At 51.8% G+C, this 20621-nt stretch overlaps 7 protein-coding genes across 7 annotated transcripts; 1 reads left to right on the top strand and 6 right to left on the bottom strand.

Moving 5' to 3' along the window:
- Positions 1-701: 701 nt before the first annotated feature.
- Positions 702-2756, bottom strand: COCCADRAFT_22453 (uncharacterized protein; the record flags this gene model as incomplete). Its single annotated transcript, XM_007709390.1, has 2 exons — positions 702-2337; positions 2389-2756. 2 exons carry the CDS (start codon positions 2754-2756, stop codon positions 702-704), a joined length of 2004 nt encoding a protein of 667 aa, XP_007707580.1.
- An 811-nt stretch (positions 2757-3567) lies between these two features.
- On the top strand, positions 3568-4430 carry COCCADRAFT_83865 (uncharacterized protein; the record flags this gene model as incomplete). The annotated part of the gene is made up of 4 exons (XM_007709458.1): positions 3568-3750; positions 3908-3981; positions 4037-4218; positions 4294-4430. The coding sequence occupies 4 exons, from the start codon at positions 3568-3570 to the stop codon at positions 4428-4430; spliced, it is 576 nt and encodes a 191-aa protein (XP_007707648.1).
- A 161-nt stretch (positions 4431-4591) lies between these two features.
- On the bottom strand, positions 4592-5233 carry COCCADRAFT_83864 (uncharacterized protein; the record flags this gene model as incomplete). The annotated part of the gene is made up of 2 exons (XM_007709457.1): positions 4592-4954; positions 5048-5233. 2 exons carry the CDS (start codon positions 5231-5233, stop codon positions 4592-4594), a joined length of 549 nt encoding a protein of 182 aa, XP_007707647.1.
- Positions 5234-6305: 1072 nt separating this feature from the next.
- On the bottom strand, positions 6306-7920 carry COCCADRAFT_83813 (uncharacterized protein; the record flags this gene model as incomplete). The annotated part of the gene is made up of 4 exons (XM_007709456.1): positions 6306-6724; positions 6787-7497; positions 7612-7691; positions 7874-7920. The coding sequence occupies 4 exons, from the start codon at positions 7918-7920 to the stop codon at positions 6306-6308; spliced, it is 1257 nt and encodes a 418-aa protein (XP_007707646.1).
- A 1139-nt stretch (positions 7921-9059) lies between these two features.
- Positions 9060-10942, bottom strand: COCCADRAFT_32794 (uncharacterized protein; the record flags this gene model as incomplete). The annotated part of the gene is made up of 4 exons (XM_007709415.1): positions 9060-9492; positions 9565-9952; positions 10037-10749; positions 10845-10942. The coding sequence occupies 4 exons, from the start codon at positions 10940-10942 to the stop codon at positions 9060-9062; spliced, it is 1632 nt and encodes a 543-aa protein (XP_007707605.1).
- Positions 10943-12264: 1322 nt separating this feature from the next.
- On the bottom strand, positions 12265-17310 carry COCCADRAFT_1136 (uncharacterized protein; the record flags this gene model as incomplete). Its single annotated transcript, XM_007709374.1, has 5 exons — positions 12265-12467; positions 12532-16658; positions 16725-16914; positions 16974-17106; positions 17176-17310. The coding sequence occupies 5 exons, from the start codon at positions 17308-17310 to the stop codon at positions 12265-12267; spliced, it is 4788 nt and encodes a 1595-aa protein (XP_007707564.1).
- A 1390-nt stretch (positions 17311-18700) lies between these two features.
- On the bottom strand, positions 18701-20218 carry COCCADRAFT_32792 (uncharacterized protein; the record flags this gene model as incomplete). Its single annotated transcript, XM_007709414.1, has 2 exons — positions 18701-18729; positions 18790-20218. 2 exons carry the CDS (start codon positions 20216-20218, stop codon positions 18701-18703), a joined length of 1458 nt encoding a protein of 485 aa, XP_007707604.1.
- Between the last annotated feature and the right edge of the window lie 403 nt (positions 20219-20621).

The raw sequence follows: 20621 nt of genomic DNA, 5'->3' as shown, positions 1-20621 counted from the left end.
TCCCCTTGTTGGTTTTCACCGCTACTTTGGTTGGGTGATGTGCGGCCGACGTCAGCGGCCGAGATGTACATGTGCATTTCATGTACAATGTACGTATGTGTATATGTACATTGATGGAACCACATGGCTCGTACTACCCCCCTTGTTTTTAATGTGGGAATAATCGTGATGCCAGATACACTCTACAGGGAGATAGATAGGGTTGCGAATCGAGATCGAGGTTTGGGCATCGTGGCTCTCTTCGTGTGGACGCACCTCGGGCACTTGGGGAAACGGGTACGAGTGCCTAGGTTACAAGACTATTGTGATGTGGCAGATACACACCCAGCTACAAGTACGATCGCTGACTTGGCACAAAGTTCGATAGCAAAAGATAGTTTATTGATTTTCTCGTCTTGATTCGTGTCGAGGACGTTTTTTTGGAGGTTACGAGTTCAAAGGCATTGGCATCGACGATGGTGATCACGAAACTTGACACGCTCCAATGCTTGTATGCCTAGACGTGTGTATGGCGTACCTCTGGATCACGGTCCGACCGTCAGCATTCGCCATCTAGAAAATCACCGATATGCATGCGTTTTTTGACACGCGGTGACACCTGTTACACTTGAAACTCGTACTACTCGCGTAATTGTATACAAGGTATCTCCTAGTCCGGCAACGGGCGATAGCCCGCTTCGCTCAAGTCTCAGAATGGTTCGCTAGCCAATGCGTCCAACAATCTTACTTGTAGGCAAACCTTCCCTCTTACGGATCCTTACCCTGACATCAGCCTTCGGAACCTTGATGCTTGCTCCATCAACGGCCGTCGGAAGCGCCCATTTTGCGTCCTTTCTCTTTGCATTCTCTCTCGCTCTGTTGGCCTCCTCTCGTGCCGCCTTTTCCTCGCCGGAAAGCGCGGCTGCGCCAATTGATGCTTCATTCCCTGCTTCCTGCATTTGGTCAAAGAAGCTCTTCTTTGGCGCCGGAGCAATCTCCCATAGCTGCATGATACCAGCAACCAACGGGATGATAAGTGCAGTCTTGTACGATTCTAACAGGTCGTTCGGAGCAACAATAGAACATGAAACCGGGGCATTGAGGAAGCGGTCCGACTTATAGGTTTGTGGAGCAGGATTCGATACTGGCGATGAATTGATCATAGATTGAGAAAGGCCGATGTCAACAAACGTCCCCGCTTCTAGCTCCCATTCCTCCTCTTTGCCGGTCCGTACAGCATCCTCTTCTTTCAGCGTAATGGGCTGTTTGATCTTGTACGTGCTGACAGAGCAGCTGTACATACGGCGAGCCTCGTTGATACACGAGCGAAGATAAGGTGAAAAGGTCGTAGTGAGAACTTGAGTGGCTGATCCAAAACGTATCTCTGGTGGTGCCGGGAATGCGGGATGAATTGATGGCGGTTGGAAAGCCTGGGCCCAGATTTTAGTCTCTTTCTTGATCCCCTCGAGGGGCAGGCTTTCCAAAGTCTTCGGCTCTTGCGCTTTCGACGATGAGTATACATGTAGTAGCGTCCAGAAAACAAGCGGTACAACTTCTGAGACTATATCGTGGACAATGTGGAGAGCAATCGAAGCTCGAAGTTCCATTGGAAGACCATGCTTGGAGAATACTTGATTGAGTTTCATTAGAGGTGTTACTGTATCAGCATCTGTATCTTCCTCGCCGCTCACACTCTCGTCATCAGCCGGCACCCGCTTTACTGGTGGGTTGGTAAGGTCCCCAAAGTGATTTGCAAAATTCTGTATCAATCTCTTCTGGGCCAAGGCTGATCCTGGTAGGCCTTGAATGGGCGATAACCGTGGTAAACCAAGAGCGAGTGCCCAAAAGCGTTCGTTGAGAGCAGCCAAGTCCGTAGGAAGTAGTTGATAGGATTCAGTGAAATGAGTTCCCACAATCGGCGGCAGGATGGCGTTGCAACAAAACTCATTGACAAGCATGAACAGATTGCACTCGACCTCCGATGTACCGTCTGTGAGTTCCATGTTCGATACACGTTCCCATTGCATCTGGTCGACAATGCTTGAATTGAAAGTAACGAGGTCCGGAAGGGATTCGGATAAGAGACTCAGTGACGTTTTGATAAGGTTCTCCTTAGTCGGTCCTCCATACAGTTCTGTTTTGACAACTTGATTGATTTCCGGTAATATCTCAAGATAGTGGCTTTCCATTACTGAAGGTAGCTTGAATGCGTTGCGAAGAATGGCGGTTAGGTTGTTGTCCGGGGTTTCCAGGTTCTGCCAATTCTTGTAGATCTGAGCGAGTAAAGTTTCTGAAAGCAGTACGTTATGTTGAGTTCCTGCGGCCTTGTACGCAATCACATTTGCGGTTGATGATTCTCTGCAAATGGTTAAGTACATATACCATAGTATAAGAAATATTCGCGCTTACCTCACGCTCCCTAACCACTCCTCGCCACTAAGCGCGATACTCCAGAGGTTTCTGAACCCTGGGATCCAGTATGGAAGCGATTGTACCCGTCTCTTCCCATCTTTAGTCTTAACTTCGTTACTTGAGGCCGAAAAGAATCTGGTAGGCAAAAGGAAAAGGACTGCTGAGATGGCGAATTGAGGTAGAAGATCGAACCAGGAAAAGTCTTCGGGTATGAGATTTTCAAGTGTCTGTAAAAAGCCAAAGTACCATGCAATAGCCAGTGCGATCGGACTGAAGAGCGTGACATAACATGCTGGCAGAAATAAAGCTCTTATTATGCCATTGGAGGCATGCACTGCCAGAAACAACGTCTTGAGAGAACCCATTCTGGCGGTGACGAAGCGGCAGTGTACAGTGTAATTTTCGGTCAAGAGATCCAGGAAACGGAAAATGCCCAGCTCCGCTATGCGCCGTGATAAGGATCAGCTGTTGTAGGTGTCGTGATTGTCGCTGGGAAGACGGAATGACGGTGAAAAGCTCAGCCTCAAGCCATGAGGCTCTTTTCGCTTCGGCGATTATACACGTCTTTCTAAGCTGGAAATGGGTAATTTCGAGGACACCAGGTGTCTATGCAGGTACATAGCAGGGTGTGATTGATGCGGCTGAGGGTAATGGTTTGTCGGCCACGGTTACATTTGAGGCACAGGATCCCTGTTCAGCTCGCTTACTAGTACAAGTGAGAAGCTAATCATAGAACCCCTCGGTCTTATCAACATGACTGCAAGACTGACTCTGTAATCAGAACATCGTGTGAGGAACACATCTCTTAGATTGTACGTACCTCCGTGACGCTAAAAAAAAATCCAAAGTGGCAGTGTTGGTGGATTACGCCCTTTACTACAGAAGACAGGCTAATGTTACCGCTTCGTGGGCTTGACGCCAAAACTGCGCCCTTTACACCTGCACATCTGCTAATTCCGCCATCGTAGTCATTTCGAAATTTTCAAGACGCTGATTAACAATCAGCGGAATAAGAGTCCGAGAAGAAGGTATATCAAAACACATGATTTGCGATTTCAATGCTTGATTGTTAACACTCAGCACACAGCAAGACTGAAAAAAAAACCCTATCATAAATTCATCACCGCACAAGATAAGCGCCAATCCACAATTGAGATATCCAAAAAAAATCCAAAAATGGCCTCCGCATCAGTTCCCAAACATCTCAACTTCATAACCGGCAACAAAAACAAGCTCGCCGAAGTCCAAGCCATCCTCGACGGCGTCATTGAGCTGCGAAACCAGAATGTCGATCTAGTCGAGATCCAAGGCACAGTCGAAGAAGTGACGAGAGATAAGGCGCGACGAGCCGCTGAAGCAGTAAGTTCTTCGATAATTACACATACTCTAACTTGAAGACCCACAGAAAAGTGGGAGAGGAGCATATATGTCTCAACCCAGCAACATCCAAGCATGAGCCTTGTTTCTTCTTCTTCTTCTTCAGAACGTACTAACTCCCTCACCCCCCCCCCCCCAGGTAAAAGGCCCCGTCCTAGTCGAAGACACCTGCCTCTGCTTCCCCGCCATGAACGACCTTCCCGGCCCCTACATGTACGTCTTCTTCCCCTCCCCTCCCCTGCTCTTTCTCTTACCCTAACCATCACAGCAAATGGTTCATGCTCTCCCTCGGCCCCCTAAACCTCCACAAACTCCTCGCAGGCTTCGACGATAAATCCGCCCAGGCAGTCTGCACCTTTGGATATTGCGAGGGACCAGGCCACGAAGCGATTTTGTTCCAGGGAAGGACGGATGGAAAGTTGGTTGAGAGTCGGGGATCTACTGTTTTTGGTACTTTCTCTCTCTCTCTCTCTCTTTTTTTTTTAAACTTCTTTTAAGTGATTTTTGCTAATAGAGTGGATGTAGGTTGGGACTCATGCTTCGAGTACGAAGGCAAGACGTATGCTGAGATGGATAAGAGCGAGAAGAACAAGATTAGCCACAGGGGTAAGGCGCTGGAGAAATTGAAGGAGTGGTTGGCGAGTAAGACGGAGTCAGCTTGAGATTATACTACACTCCACCTAGCAGGAGAGCAAGCACCATCTAGAACCTCCAATACCCCAAAAGAAAAAGAGAAAACAAAAAAAAACTCATAATCGTTACAATGGTATCATACACACCCCCCCTCCCCCTTGCCGTTATTTCATTTCACCCCTTCTCCTCATTACTCCTTCTCCTCTCCCTCCTTCACATTATCCCTCCTCCACTGCTCGACCCACCCCTCACACCTCTCCAAATTGCCCTCAACATCCTTCGCACTCTCACTCCTCAGCTCCACCACAATCTCCTCTCGATACGCCTCTCTCGCCTCCTCCAGCAACACCTGCATAATCTCACTATCCATATTCTCCTCTAGCTTCTTGCCCGTGTAGCCGCGTGCGGTAAGGCGGTCGTATAAGATAGACGAGTCGCACCGCAGTACGACAACGAGATCGATCCAGCGTTCGGGGAAGAGGTCGCAGGCGTGCCAGTCGAGGATGTAGCCGCCGGTTGAGTGTAAGGGGAGGGATTCGAGGTAGTCGAGGAGCTTTTTGCGAGTGAGGGTTAGAAATTACATCTCGCGTTGGAAAAAAAGGGATGTGTTAGGATGTAAGAGGAGACAGAGAGGAAATAAGCATACCTTGTCTTCATCTACAATCCAACTCCCCGTCTCCTCATCTTTGCCCTCGTGGAACCCCTCATCTTTCACAATTTGATTCACAGATAAATGCTTCAGCCCCGTTGCTTGCGCCAGTTGCTCTGCGTGCGTCGTCTTGCCTACACCCGGTGTACCCGTTATTACAATGTTGGGATTTGTGCGCCCCATTGTTCCTTCTTTTCTGGTTCAACGTTTCGCGGCTTCGGAATGCTCTTTCTCTAGTACCGTATGCGCCTGGAGCAAAATACCGGTCCTTTTTTTCTTCTCTCGTCTCGTGTGGGTTTTTTTTGGCCAATTGTTACCGTAGGTGAACAATTAAAAAGGTAACAGAAGTATCTGCTATGTAGCGGAGGTCGTGTTACAAACAAAAAGTTGGTCGTTGTGTAAACCACGGGCTTCCCAGAATTATTTTTCCCAAGAACTTTCCCCCCCGCCGCCCTCCATTTCCCGAACTTCACCCGGTTGGCCCCCACTGTGCCGCTAACTTTACCCCGCGCTACGTATTCATTCCGCACACAATAACGGTCCCAAAAGAATGAGTAGGAAAATATGCAGCCAGTCTCCAACGCCGCTGGCCTGCAATTAGTAGTTCAACAAGGAAAAAAACCAAAGCATGCAGGGTCGTTGTCACAAGACATTTTTTACAATCAACTCCGATGGTGTGCCTTTCAAATCAACGCCCACTCGCACCATACACAATTACGGTCCTATTCGCTCTGATACGTCACAATGAACATCCCCCACGCACAAACCTCACACGGTCCAACCATGGGGCTTCAAACTTTTTCTTTTCATTTACTCATGACACGCATTCGAGCCTGATTACGCCATTCTACTGCCATCGTAAAACATCAAGGCCCCTTTGCAATCCCAAGGAAAATACATGCAGCAAAACCCCACCTAGACAACGCCGTTTATGCTAAGCGATCGTTGGTTGTGGGCCGTGAACCTGATAAAAGGGGATGTGTGTAGAAAGGGTGGGAGGTCTAGAATACTTGGTGATATGGCTAGTTCGTGGTAACCCCAATCAACCATTGCCCCTGCGCTCTCTTGATGCAAGTATTACGCCAGGTAAGAAGTCATGGAAAAGTGGTGTTGGATATAAAGATTCGTGGAAACGTCGTGGCAAGCCGAGATCGCCATGGACCCATGCTGTAGCAGTCCAAGATGAACATTCCGCCCTGAACGACTCGGAAGATTACGCTCTTGGTAATGTGAGATGTGGTGCAGGCTGATGCATTTAGCTCTGCTTGCACTCGGCAGCCTCCTGCTTGGGTTTTGTGCCGTCGTTCTGCAAGTGTGTGTTAGTGGTGTTTTGATATATCGAATCACTGTCAATGCCTACCTCGTCGTCAGACTCCTCTTCCTCCTCGCGGTCATCGCTGAGCTCATCCTCATCCTCGTCGTCCTCGTCTTCAAACTCGCCCTCGTCAAAGTCTTCAATGTTCTCGTACTGAAGAGCCTCGCCGGTGAACCAGTCAATAGCGCGGGGAATAAGCTTCTCCTTGATGTCCTCACCAAGCTGGTAGTCGAGCTCGAGACGCTCCTCGATGTCGGAGGTGGCGTCATCATCGTCCTGTGGGGGCTTGGGTGGGTCGAAGAAGTTGAAGAACGACTCTGTAGGCACAGTCTTCTTAACGACGCGCGTCTGCTTGGTGTCTGCAAAGAATCATATTAGCGTCTTGTCGTGCGACAAAAAGAACATCATCAGAAAAACTTACTCTTGTTCCTCTGCTTCTTGCTCTCGACACGGACAGTCAAGTCCTTGCCAGCCTTCCACTCAATCTTGTCGCCCTCGGCGTGGTCGTAGATGAAGTCACCACCGTAGCCGTTCTCCTCCTGGTAGTAGTAGGTTTTGGTGATGGTCTTGTTGGTGAAGAAGTCGTTGTCCTCAAACTCAAAGATGAGGCGGAAACCAGGGCGGTCAAGGTACTCCATGCGAATGTCTGTGAGGTGCTTGAGGGCAGCCTCATCGCGGTCTGTGATCATCTCGGCGAGTGAGATCTGGTTCTTCATGGCGCTCAGCCAGAACTCGGGAATACCCTTGACGTCCTTGCCCTCGTCCTTGTTGAGCTCAGCCTCGGGCTGGTCCTCATCCTCATCGTCCTCTTGCTGCTGCTCGCCAATCTTGACGTGCTCTTCTGAGGGCTCCTCGGCGCCGTTGACAATCTTCTGGCGCGTCTGGTACAGGGGTGTGAACTTGGCAAAGTACTTCTTCTCGAGCTGGAGCACCTCTTCCTGGAACTCAGCCTCGAGCTTCGAGTGCTCCTTCTGGACGCCCTTGAGGCCGGCCACTCGGCGGCGAACCGAGGCGGGAAGCGACTCAATGTAGCCGCTGGAGCGGCCGACGAGCGAGCCGAGCTTGTTCTGCATCATGGCGACGAGGGCGGGGTTGGCAGCAAAAAGTCCAGCGGCAGTGCGCTCCATGTCCTCTGTGAAACAAGAAAAAAAAAGTCAGATTGGCGGTCAGGGCGTGCGACAAACAGGGCAGGGCGGGGTTGGAGGGGCAGTAGCAACAACAAGGATTTTTCCTTCTCGCGACGTACCTTCTTTGATGGTGCCAACACCGGGCTGCTGGGCGCGCGACGATATCGGGGCGGCATTTGCAGGCGTGTTTTGGGGGGTGCTGGTCGGGCGGACGTTAGACTGAGGGACGTCCATGTTGGATGATGTATGGAGGGGGAGTGGAGGGGGGGAAACGAGGCGAGGGGCTGGTTGGAGTTTGTGATGGAGGGATAGTGGAGGAAGGAGACGAAAAGCTCGGGGGACGTCGGGCAGAAAAAAAAAATCGAGTCAAAAACTACTTACGGAGCGGTAATGGCATCCATCTTCTTATTGCGGATCGGTTCAGACATCTTGGCGAATGAGTGGTGTGGATGCAAGAGTGGCGAAGCGAAGTGGTTGGGGAGAGATGGAAATGTTTCGGCGGTTGAGTCGAGGCAAGGGTTGTTTTCTAGGGACGAGCCTAGTTGCGCCTAGTGTGAAAATACAAGGGATCGAGGGCGAGCCGGGGGGGATGCGTGGATGAGCGCGTACGAGAGAGAGAGTGCAACGACGAGCAACAGCAACAATCAAGCTGACTTTCTTCAAGGCGGCCGCTGGGAATTGGAAAGAAAGAAAGCTTGTAGCGCGCAGGCCAGCCGGGCCCCCGATGGTTTTGTACCCTGACCGTCTTTTCCCAGGCCCGGCGTGGCGTGGCACGCGCAACGGACGACTCAAGGCCCTCTTCCCTCTCTGGCCACAGACGGCCTCAGTCTTGCGTGCAGCTTGTGCCCAGTAGCCTCTACCGCCTCCCATTGCCCTGCAACCCGCTCCCGCACTGTCACCGCGCTGCTGCATCCATGCGTGGCCGACCTTGGCCGCCGATGCGGATAACTGCGAGCAGATGCTGTAGCCGTAGTCGAGCAACTGCAACCTGGAGACGGCACACTTATGCCATGCGCCCCCCTCCCCATCTCCACCCACCCAGATAGAGATTAGGAAAAAAAAGGCCCTTTGACCTCAACGAAAACCCTCGCCAGCTGCCCGACCTGATTCATCCACGTTGCACTGCTCGTCAGAGCAGGGACCCTCAGCATCATCATCATGACCATGTCACCATTCTCGATCGATACACATCGTTATATACACGTATGTGCCGACGATGACTACACCTTCTATCCCTCCCGATGCCCGGAACTGTACCACCGACAGAGCCACACCTGTCTTCTAGAACAAAGCGGGCCACTAGAAAATCTTAGAGCAAAATCTCTCCTGGGCCCCGATCCCGCTTAGCGCGTCAGCTCGCATTTTGCCTTCATCGCTGATGCCTTTGCTGGGGCGAGGGTTCGAGGAAAACGGAGGTAGTTCGGATAATGTATGGTATGTATTGTACAGATTGCGACCCTTGATGCTTGCACACGGAGGCGGCAAAGAAGAAGAAGAAAAAAAAGTTTTGTGTGCCTTTGGTGTTGGAGCCATATTACGCCACACATGGATGGCTGCTCTCCCTCTCCTACATCTTTCCCTGGATCCTGCCCAATCTGAAAGTGGCCACTACCGCGAGACATGCCGAACACGCTCCAATGAACAAACAGACAGCAATACCGTTGGGTCCATCCGTGCTGTGATGCTCCTCTGGCGGCGCCTCGCTCAGCTCGGGACTCTTGCCCGGTTCCAGGATGGAGAAGACGACCCAAGAAATGGCGGTGCCCATGAATTGCGGCAGTGTCGTGTACAGGTTCATGATGCCCAGATACTGCCCTGAGCTTGCTCCTCCTCTACCCGATCCAGCACCTGCTCCGTCCGCCTTTTCCAGCTTATCCTGCGCCTCGGAGAGGTCAATCGAGGCCCGCTTCGAATGTGTCGAGTGCGCCGTAGCCATGTTTAGGCGGTTGATTTCTACGCCCATCAATGCCCATGGCGCCCATGAAGCAACTGCCCATGACCTTTAATCATTTTAATGCAACGTCAGCTCACAATTCATCACAGAAAAAAATACAGGAAAAGGATGTGCTTACACGCCACAGAGAGTAATGATGATAGTCGCGTGTTTTATGGAAGTCACAAAAGGCGCCATACTCATACTGCACGCAAAGATGCAGTGTGCAACGACCCATGCCGTTAGCAGACTTGGCTTGCGTTTTTCCCAGGGTCCCGCGTCAAACTTGCGTTTGGACGAGGGTGAGAAGCCGGGGCCCTTTTCGCTATGCTCGGGGTTCTCGACGAAGAAGGGCAGCAGGACAGACGTTATGAATGTCACGATTGAGAAGGAAACAAGAGCCGTCGAGCCGATTCTCCCGACTTTGCCCGTCATGTCGCCGGCTGCTTTAATTTCTGGCGGCGCATCGTACCGTAGGTAGACTTCGCCGACCCATGTGGTGCTATAGAAGAGAAAAGGAAACCAGCCTGTTCGAATTTTTGTTAGCTTGTGTCACTATTCCACCGAATTTGGAACTCCCGAAGAAAGAGAAGAAGAAGAAAAAAACGTACCGATCCAAGCCCAAAACTGTACTGTACAGATGGCTTGTATACTTCTTGGTAAATTGAGCGCAGTATGCGCAATTGTTCCAACCACCTGCTTGATATCCAAAGCCTTTGCCATACCATCGTTCACCAACACTCTCTCCGTGACTGCCCAGCTTGTCGTAGCAACAGTAATACACAAAGTCAGCGCCGCAACACCCGTCAGCTGCTTGAACTGCGTATCACCTAGCATGGGACCGAAAATTGCCCTGAGATCCGCAGCTCCAGCCGCATATCCCACCATCTTGCCTACTGCCACCATCCTGCTCGCCCAGCTACTCCCCATCTGCTGTTTTTCAATTGGCAGCGTATCCACAATCAAGCCTCTACAGCTCCCCTGCACCGCATTGATGGCAAAGTCAATTCCGTAAATGCTAAACACAGCCACGTATACGTTTGCGCTCTTTGCCGCCGCCTCGTCCTTGATAAAGTACCGCACGACTTCTTTTGTCCAGCCCAGCAGCAGCAAAAACATGGATACCAGTATCGTTCCGAAAAACATGTACGGGCGCCGCCGGCCCCAGCGCGAGGTAGATCGGTCGGCGACGACGCCCACAACGGGCTGCATGATGAGACCCGACAGTGGACCGGCGACCCATACGAGGGAGATTTTGGACTTTGTGAGGCCGAGCTCGAGGAGGTAGGGCGTGCAGTATGTCATTTCTACGTTCCACGTGAACCTTGAAAACCCCAGGCGTTAGTTTGGTATTCGTATTTAAGAGCAAATTGGAGGACAATTGGTGACACAAAAAAAAAGTCCCTTAGTCAAACGTACTGAAGTCCAATGAGTGACGCAGTTAGCAGTGCCATGCGTATACCCTCAGTTGGGCCCTTGACTGAGGGTGTCCCCCGCCATTGCGCAACAGACGGCATCTTTCTTTTCCCCTAGTTTTCTTTGCCCGTCTACCGTGATTCTTTCTCTCCTTCTAGCTCCCTTCCCACGTATGGAAAAGGAAGAAAAAAAAGGAAAGACGGCGTGGGATGTGGGGGGGAAGAGCGGGACTCGGTCGCGTGGGTCTGACGTGTGCAGCCCCAAGGTTCTCTCTCTGCGTGTCTCTGGCTGTCTACGGAAACGTGGGAAGGCGCATTGGGCGGTTCGTGTATATGTACTCTGTCCTACTACCGTTCGATTGGGTCTAACGCAGGGAAATCTCAGGTTGCCAAATAAAAGATTGTGGGAAACCAGAGAAGAAAAGGCTCAGAAGAGGGCACCACAAAAGAGAGTGAATGGAAGTTGGTCGGTGTATCCTTATCTTCTTCTTGCTCTTGTTTCTTTTCCTTATCGTCTACTTCTTCTTTTCTTCTAGATCATCGAGTTTTGGCAAAATAATAATAAATAACAAAAGTGCGAAAGGGAAGACGCAAAAGGGGAAAAAGGAAACAAGGGGAACTCCGTCAGCAAGCTATCTTTGGGTTTGGCCATGTGTTCGCTTGATGAGATGAAGGCGGGGACCAGTGTAGGGCCCCAGAAACGGGGAAGCGTTACCTAGCGTCCTTTGGACTGGGCGCGGGCCGGGCGAATCTTGGCGCGTTGCCCTTTCCCACCTGTCACTTACGTATGCTCCTCATGCATGTGGCTCGGAGTTTCACCTGCGAATACTTACCACGGCTAGAGTATCCCAGCTCTGACTGCCGCATTGCCATGTCCGAATAAGCCCTTTTATCCCGCATTGCGCCTACGTAACCAATACTTTACGGACAAGAATCGCAACTTCGCTTCCGTCTCCACATGGGGCACCGCCGGTCGTGCCGCATACCCATCTGGCCATCTTGTCAACTGCCGCTCCATGCATGTGACGACTAATTGTGCGCGACTTATGGAAAACACTCTGGAAACCTACTTGAACCTTTCCTCCAAAGGGGGCTTGCAGCTGGTTACGCCAGGCAAACAATCAGTAAGAGTTGAAGAAGACAAAAAATCTCATATTTCCCAGCATTAAATAACCCAACCCAAAATAAAGCGAAGTAGAGAAAATCAATACACTCCATCTTCGTCGTCATCATCGTCGATACCAACCCCCAGCAATTGTACCGCCCTTTTTTTGCCTTTCCTTTCATGCAGGTCCCAGCCTACACAGTCAGAGAGACAGACAGCTACAACTACAAACATTCGGGGGAAAACGATAAGGCTTTCTTTAATGCTTCGTCTCGGTCATGTCTAAATGCCAAATTTTCGCTTACAAATATGCTCAAGTTCATGCCTCAATACCTTCTTCAATCGTTGCGTGTCCATTCATTCCCCCGCCGTTCATGCCCATGCCGCCAGTCAGAGCGTTCATGGCGTCGCCGTTGGATTGGCCGGCGGGCATGTCGTCGTCAAACTCGAGCTTCTCTTGTTGCGCAATAGCCTGCTGAGACACTATCTCGGCAAGGCGCTTGAGGCGGGGTGTTTGAAGCCCTACAGACGTGTTAGATATGTTTGAGCAATCCAAAAAAAGGAATTTAATGAAAAGAGACCTTACATGATGGCGTGTATGTCTCCAATGCAGTAATGACTCGAGGTTCCGCAATCTCGTATGGGCCACTGTCCTCCATGTCGACTGCCGTGAGCAGCAGAACATCACTCTTCTCCGTCACTCGGGATGCGACAGCCTTCATGATTTCGCCGTTGATGGGCTGTTCATAGTCTGCCACAAGGTACTGGTTGAGCAGCTTCTGGATCTGGTTAGGGCTCAACATCCAGCAAATGTCCTGGATGATTTCAATATCGTTCAATGTAGCCTTCTTCAGTTGAAGCAGCTTGGTAGCTTGCATAAGGTGCTCAAGTTGCAGAGTACCCTCAGGCATATCATGAGACTTGCACCACTCCTCAATGCGGGTGATGTTGTAGTTGATCTGGAGACCACGCTTCCATGAGAGGAAGTTGCGGCGCATGAGCAGGTCGTTGAAGGCGGTAACACCAACCAATCTCAGCAACTCGGTGACGCACTGTGTGATGATGGAGTCCTCAAGGTAGTATGCCTTCATAGCCTTGTAGACACTGTTGAGCAGGGTGAGGAGGTTGTCCATGCTGTAAGCAGGGGTGTTGCTGCCCTGGAGCAGCTTGCCAAGGAAGCGGTTGCTCTCGTTGGTAACGAAGCCAGGTAGGGATTGCGACTCGATGATGGCGGGAATGATCATCTTGTGCAGCTTCTTTTTGAGCACCTTCATCCAGGTGTGGTAAATGTTGAACTCAAGACTCTCCAAGTCGTGCTTGACAATCTCAAGCAGGCGGTCGTACTCGTAGTTGTCCGTCTTTTGTTGCTCGTACCAGTCTTCAGCGAGGAAGACAAAGGACAACATCTCGTGGACGTTAGACAGCCAGAAGGCGCCTGGGTTGATGGCATCCTCGGCATCGTGTTGCATGACCTCTTGCTGGATCGACTGCATGACGTTGGCAAGGAAGCGCTCAGACTCCTTGACGAAGCCATTGTTCCACATCTCCGAAGTGACGAGGTTGATGAGGTAGGCAGGGAAGAGGACTTCCTTGTCGGTGGGAGGAGGTGTGGTAGTGGGTGATGGGATCTTCAAGTTCTTGATGAGTCCAAGAGTAACCTCGTCGTTGAGCATGTCCTCCTCGGCAAGGATGTTCTCAAGCTCCATCTCGACGTTGTCAAGCTGAGCAAACGTTGAGCCGGACAGGTTCTGCCTGTGGATGGTGGAGCCAGGCGCCATGGAGACAGGGCGAGGGTTGTATTGTTCGCTGAAGCGGTTGATGTCGCGAGTGTCGGGTCCGGCACTGCGCCTCTTTGGCTTCTTCGACGAGACGAGCTTGATCAAGCTGCTGGGCGCAATGCTTGGAGCATGTCCATTGAGGTCGCTGGGGATTGGTCCAGAGCGCTTCATCAACTCGACCTGCTCCTGGAGTTCGGCAAGCTGCTGGCGGAGCGACATCTTCTCTGTCTCAGTGACATTGCTCCTCCTCTTTGACTGCTCGAGGTCCTCGGTAGTCCTCTTGAGCGAAGCGCGGAGCTCCTTCTCCTCTTCTTGCAAGTGACGCATCTTGGCAGTGCTCTCTTCGTAGCTGATCTGCAGCTTCTTGTACTCGTCCTCCATCTGGCTGAGCTTGGCAGCAGTGATACCAGCCTGGTTGGCTTCGGCCTGAAGTTCCTTCTGGCGGTTCTCGAGAGTTCGGCTGCGTTCTTTGTATGACTTGATCTGGCTCTCGTAATTCTCCACCTGTGACTTGAGCGACTTGTTCTGTTCCCTCATCGTACCCAAGTTCTGAGTAAGCTCGACGACCTTGTTTTCCAGCTTGTAGGAGATGTTCTTGAGATCGCGAGATTCGGCGCGCAGGACCTTGTACTCCTTGCGGGCCTTTCGTCCTCGCCACAGTTTCTGAACAGTGATGATTTGCTTGATCTGCTTCTTGTAGGCGCGGATGTAACGCTGCTTGCGCCAGTTCCGCTGGATCATACGAGCAGCATCTCCAAGCCTCTTGTCCAGAATGTTCTTGCGGAGAAGGTATCCCTTCGCGGCAGCTTCGAATTTGATGACCGAGTTCCTGACGAAGAGGAAGCGCTTGCGGTCTTTGCTACCCCTCCAGACTCTTTGGATGGTGGTCGCAGCCCTGACCTGTCGTGCCTCCTCAGCGCGTTCTCTGGTCATGTAACCTCTAGCCAACGACTGAACCGAGATGACAGCTTCGCGCATCTCGAGATAGACGCGGCGGTAGTACTTAGCACGGAGGTTCTTCTGGATCATAACGGCCGCATCGTTGAGGCGAGCAGTACGCAGGTTCTCAAGGAATGCAAGCATACCAGCGCGGAAGAAGATCTTGGTCAGACCCATCTGGTACTTGTCGGTGCCATCGTTCTTGCCAGTGCCCAGAGCCTTCTTCAGAATGGCTGTGGCCATGTTGCGAATTTCCGGTGTCCATTCGGAGGACCTGACCAACATGTAGTAACGGAGGGCGAATTCTTCGTACGTCCATCGGGTAGGGTAGCCGGCACAACTGATTCTGACCGTCTCGAGGACACCGCAAGCACGCAATTGACTCAGAACCATGGGTCCGTCAAATTGCCAGGCAGCCTTTGCCTCGTTGGGCTTGATACAACGGATGTAGTGAACATCAGTCGAATTGATGGTTTGCATGAGCTCGATGAGCGAAGACTTGAAGATACCACCAAGCGTTGGCTTTCGGTTGGTAGCCACCCTGCGTCCAGCTGAGACTGCAGCACCCGGTTTGGCAGAGGCAGTGCTGGCTGTCTCCTTTTCTCGGATCGAAGCAGCAGTGTCCAACACTTCAGTCAAGAACTTGTTGCTTGAGGCCTTGAGGACTTCCATGTGCTCGTCGGGCACAGTATCTCTGTTCTTCTCAATGAAGCCATCAGACTCGTATGTGACGTCGACGGCGTAGTGGCAAACGGTGAAGGCAGACTTTCCAAATCGAGGCTTCTTGTAGAACTTGTGCTTGTCTCCCGAGTAGTTGTGGTGGAGCTTGGTGACAAACTGCTCGTCGGAACCCATAGGCAACCTAGACTCTTCATCCAAGAGGGACAGGATACCGAGCTTGCCCTCAATCAGGTCGATACACGGTTGGTTGTCGGCAAAGTCGATAAAAGTCCAGTCGATCTTTTCACGCATGTATTCTTCCTGCTCGAGCTTGAAGACGTGTGCGTTGAACTCTTGCTGCAATTTCTCATTGGCATAGTTGATACAGAACTGCTCGAAAGAGTTCTTTGCAAAGTGCTCGAAACCGTAGATATCCAAAACACCGATGAAGGTGTGGGCAGACGCAATAACCTCTTCTGTGGCTAAACTCTCGTTGGTTCGCTCTACTAGCCAGTCGAACAGACTTGAATAGATGAATTTGGCAACCGAGTCTCGGACGACGATAGCTTGTTGTTGTGTCAGGTTGGAAACAATCTTTTCTCCTCTGGTAATGAGTTGCTTCTTTACTATCCACTTGGCAAACGTGTTTGCGTCAATTCCGAGCAGGGCACAGGCCTTGACGAGAGAGGGCTCCTCGGGAGAAAGATTTGAGTCTGTTCGTGTCGCAGTGATCTTGACATCTCCCATGTGCAAAAGGGCCGCAAGCAGGCGCCAGATGCCGTCTTGGGTTTCGGACGAAACACCAATCTTGGTCAGCGATTGCTTTGTCGCCTTGAATTCAGCAACGTCGTCCATGCCCTCAATAACGGGAGCGCTACCCTGGTTGAGGTAGCTGAACTCCTCGACCGACTTGAGCGAAAGCTCCTCACGCTCCTCGTCGGTAGCACCGGCTACCAGCTGGTAGAAAACGTGGTAGTTGCGCTCCTTAAGCGGCTGGAACACCAGTCTTGACCGTTCGAGCAGATATGTCCTGATCTTGGCACCGATAATGTCCGTCTGCTTGTTGAACATGATTTCAATGTATTTACCGAAACGAGACGAGTTGTCGTTTCGCGTGGTCTTCGCGTTACCAAAGGCTTCCATGATGGGATTGGTAGCCAGAATTTGCTCTTCCGTCTCACTCATCTGGTCGGACTTGCCTCTCCGCTTGCCCGGGTTGTCGGGAGACTCTCGTGTGGCAAAGTATCGCATGATGTATTTGGCGCTGACCGTCTTACCAGCACCAGACTCTCCAGAAACGACAATGGTCTGGTTCTTCTGGTCGCGCAACATGTCGCTGTGGCATGTTAGTCACTACTGCCCAAGTTCCGTGCCAGTGGCGGAGTGGGAGGGAAATTCTTACGCAAAAGCCTCTTCAGCAATGGCGAACAAATGCGGAGCGCCATATGATCTCTGTTTGCCAGCATAAACTTGTACCATGCCGGGAACATATAGGGAGTCGACGCGGGCGAAGGGATTCGTTGCAATCAGGACAATACCCGAATATGTGTAGATCTCTTTTTGTAAGTAACGAAGCTTAATGGCCTGGAGGACTGCATGCTGGTCAGTATGACATGCGAATTTGTCTGTGTGTGTAGAGAGGAGGCCGTACCAGCCGGTTCGTTAAGATGCGACAAGTTGGTCAAGTCGTCGCTAGCCTCAAGCATGGCGGGGTTCATCAATGGCGGCAGTTTGTCGTCGTTGCCAGTCTGGATGGCGTCGAGAGTCGTCTCGACCGTCTTGGTCTGTACAATACATGATCAGTATCCTCTCCCAACAGGCTTCGCCGTCCATGGGTGTGGGTGTGGGAGTACCTCGCCATTTTCCAGAGTGAAGACCAGCGTCACCTTATCCCCCGCAATCTGCTTGTCCGTCACCTCGGAGGCAACCCAGCCCTCGGTGGTGTCGGGCTGCCATGCGCGGGTGCCGATGTCGTAGATGTGAGCCATGGTGGGCAGTCGCAGGCGTCGTCTCCTGCGTCGTCTATGTCCTCCAAATGGCGGTGCGGAATATCAGGGTCCAAAGCGGCTCCCTGTAAGGAGGGGAGGGGGGGCGGATGGTCAACGCTCAGCTCGCGATATAAGTGCGGCCGCTGGCTTTGTTGTCGTGAAGCTACTGCTGCTGCTCGTCGTCGTGGTCAGCAGTGGATGGCGCTGCAGGTCACAGGCTTGACAGCATCCCCAGGAGTGAGAAGGACAAACGGTGTGGTTGGAAACATGCGAACACCTGCCAGCACTTGATTCGACTTTCTCTTGGTTGCGCTAGACGGGCCTCTCACCGCCAGCACGCCGCTTAAGCGCACAGGCCATGCCCCAGGGGCCCTACCCAACCACCAACCACGGCCACGCAGACTCTCGTCTCACAATATGCACCTCCTCGACGCTGCATGCGAATAAGCCGCACCCCCATGTATCGATGTGTCGACCGATTTGTGTGTATAGGTGCCTCTCCCTCCCGTACCTGTGTGCCTCTCTCTATGCGTGCGTGTCCATACGGCAACCTCAGACACTGGTCTACCATATTCGACTATCCGCACTACGCCGAGCCATTCGCTCCCCACTCCCCCCCTCTCCAAGCCCATGCCATTCCCTGCCCTGCAAATCCGTCATGCATGGCCACATCGCCGGCCTGACCCAGCCCGTCTACCTCCTGAAACCAGGTTGCCTCATTTGCCTCGTCTCGTCCATCCGAGACATGTATATACATAGTACATACAAAGACAGTCTCGCACTCTCCATGTCTTTGTCGAGCGAGAAATCCTCCCGTCACCCGTCACACGTTTGCGTCATCTGACAAGTACATGTCCATAGATAGACAGCATGACATGGCATGCATACATATGCTCCACTGTATCACGTGCTCTCATACACCTCAGCTCCTACGGTACTCTGCACCCCTCGCAGCCACCACCCTTGTGCCATCACAAACACTAAAACAACAGCATGCGTTTGCACAAACTCATCTCACCTCGTTTAGACGTATTACCTGGTTCACTCCGGTTTCATAAATCATGCATTCTGTCTCTATGTGTATTTAGCAATGGCACTCCCCAGACCCCAGCACACTTTTATACCAAGCAAACCAGTGCACAAACAAATCTAGCAAACACGACACATGCCCTTTTTTGCTCTGCATGCATTACACACAGACTCAACGTTGAAGTTTTTACACAGCGCCCCACCCTAGTTTCCCGTTTCCCTTTTTGAAGAAGAAATGTTGAATTGAAAGAGGCGTCATACTTCGAGACACAACAAGAGGAGAAATCACACGCCTCAAACACGTTCGCTTCGTTCCCTCACCTTGCTGAGTCTGAGGCACTGGTCGGAGACGAGCCGACCCCTAGTACAAGACCCTCGTTCGGATACACGCTGCAACCAGCCCTGTTAGCCATGGCCTACACCAAGAATGATAACAGAGCAAAGACTTACACGACAACTCCTCCAAGCTCGTGAATATATCCCGAATCTCACTCTCTTTGACCTCACTGATATCTGCCATCAGATAAGCAACATCGCCTCTTGAGTCCGACATTTGCTTCTCAATGTTGTGGTGCAGCAGAATGCCGTTGACCTGCCTCAGCACACCAGGCACGTTCTTGTGGATATAAATCACACGCATGCAGTCGGGCTGGTCGAGCGTCAAGCTTCGGAGATTGACCTCGGGCATGTTGACGGCGCCAAGCGTCGTGCCTTCATTGACATAGCGGACTAATGCTGTGCTGACCTCGACGCCGATTGCGCTCTGCGCTTCCTCGGTACTGCCGCCAATATGCGGTGTGAGGATAATATTCTTGAGACCCACAAGATCCTTTGTCCACGTGTTTAGCTCGTTGCTGAAGTAGTCACCGTTACCGGCAGGCTCGTTGGGGAACACGTCGATGGCTGCACCCGCCAGCTTGCCGGAGCGGCTGGCTTCAACCAACGCCGCAATGTCAATGACGGTACCGCGGGCGTTGTTGATGAGGTAGCTGCCGTCCTTCATCTTTGCAAACTGCTCTTTGCCAATCATGTTCTTGGTCTCGGCTGTCGCGGGCACGTGTAGAGACACAAAATCGGCCTGTGCGAGAAGGTCATCCAAAGACGGTACTTGTCGCGCGGTTCCCAGGCCCATGGTGGTCAGTACATCGTAGTAAATGACGTTCATGCCCATGGATTCTGCCAGCACACTGAGTTGCGAACCAATGTGTCCGTATCCGACTATGCCCAATGTCTTGCCACGAATTTCCCAGCATCCCTTGCTGACCTTATTCCAAGTACCGTTGTGGAGCTCCATGGAGCGGTCAGTGAGCTGGCGAGCGAGCGCAATGATTTCTGAGATGACCAACTCGGCAACCGAGCGCGAGTTGCTAAACGGCGAGTTGAAGACGGCGATACCCTTGCTGGCAGCAGTCTGGAGGTCGACCTGGTTGGTTCCGATGCAGAAGCAGCCGATGACAATGAGGTTCTTTGCTGCCTCGAGTACCTTCTTGGTGAGCTTCGTCTTGGACCGAATTCCAATCACATGGATATCGCGAATCTTCTCAATCAACTCATCCTCTCCCACACTGGCCTTGATCGCCTCGACCTGGTAGCCCTGGCCCCTCAAGATATCCACACCAGCCTCGTTGACATTTTCCAAGAGAAGGACCTTGATGTCCTTGGTGTCAAACGGCTTCAGCTGTTTAGCCAGCTGCTGTGCATGCGACGTGCCGGGTAGGTTCGGGGTCCGACCATCTCTAGAGTTGGCAGACGGTGGTTGCCTGAATGTCGAGGGTGGGCTGTGGAACGAGAGGGTTGGGCTGGTACTGATGTTGAGGCTGTTGGATACGCTGCGTGAGATTTGGCTAATGCTGCCAGCAATGTCTTGGGCGGGAGTCATGATGGGCGCGCGCGGGCGTGATTGCGGAGGTTGCTCGGGGGAGAGGTGGGGGGATGCTACAACTCAAACAGGTCGTACAATCCGGGGGCTCAAAAACTCAGACTATAAATACCGCCGCGTTTCTACTACGGATACTAAAATGGGTTGCGTACCAAATGAATCACGCGGTAATATCAGGACGGGTTCTGCAAGGCTGCAAACGTCAGCCGAAGAAAGGGAGTAAGTAGCGTCGACTGGTGAGCAACAGCAATTTCTCAAGGGATGCTTTCCATTTTAAATCAATACGTGTTCACTGCGTGGTTAAATCTCCGACTGCTATGACACCTCTACTTTGACTCAGTGGGCGTCTGACCAGACCTTTTTCAAAAATTTCTCAATTCCTCCGATGATGCCATACCGCTCT

This window comes from Bipolaris zeicola (assembly GCF_000523435.1).
Source record: "Bipolaris zeicola 26-R-13 unplaced genomic scaffold scaffold_8, whole genome shotgun sequence".
NCBI classification, from domain to species: Eukaryota; Fungi; Ascomycota; class Dothideomycetes; order Pleosporales; family Pleosporaceae; genus Bipolaris; species Bipolaris zeicola.
Note: the sequence above shows the minus strand (reverse complement) of the source record. Positions and strands in the feature narration are given on the sequence as shown.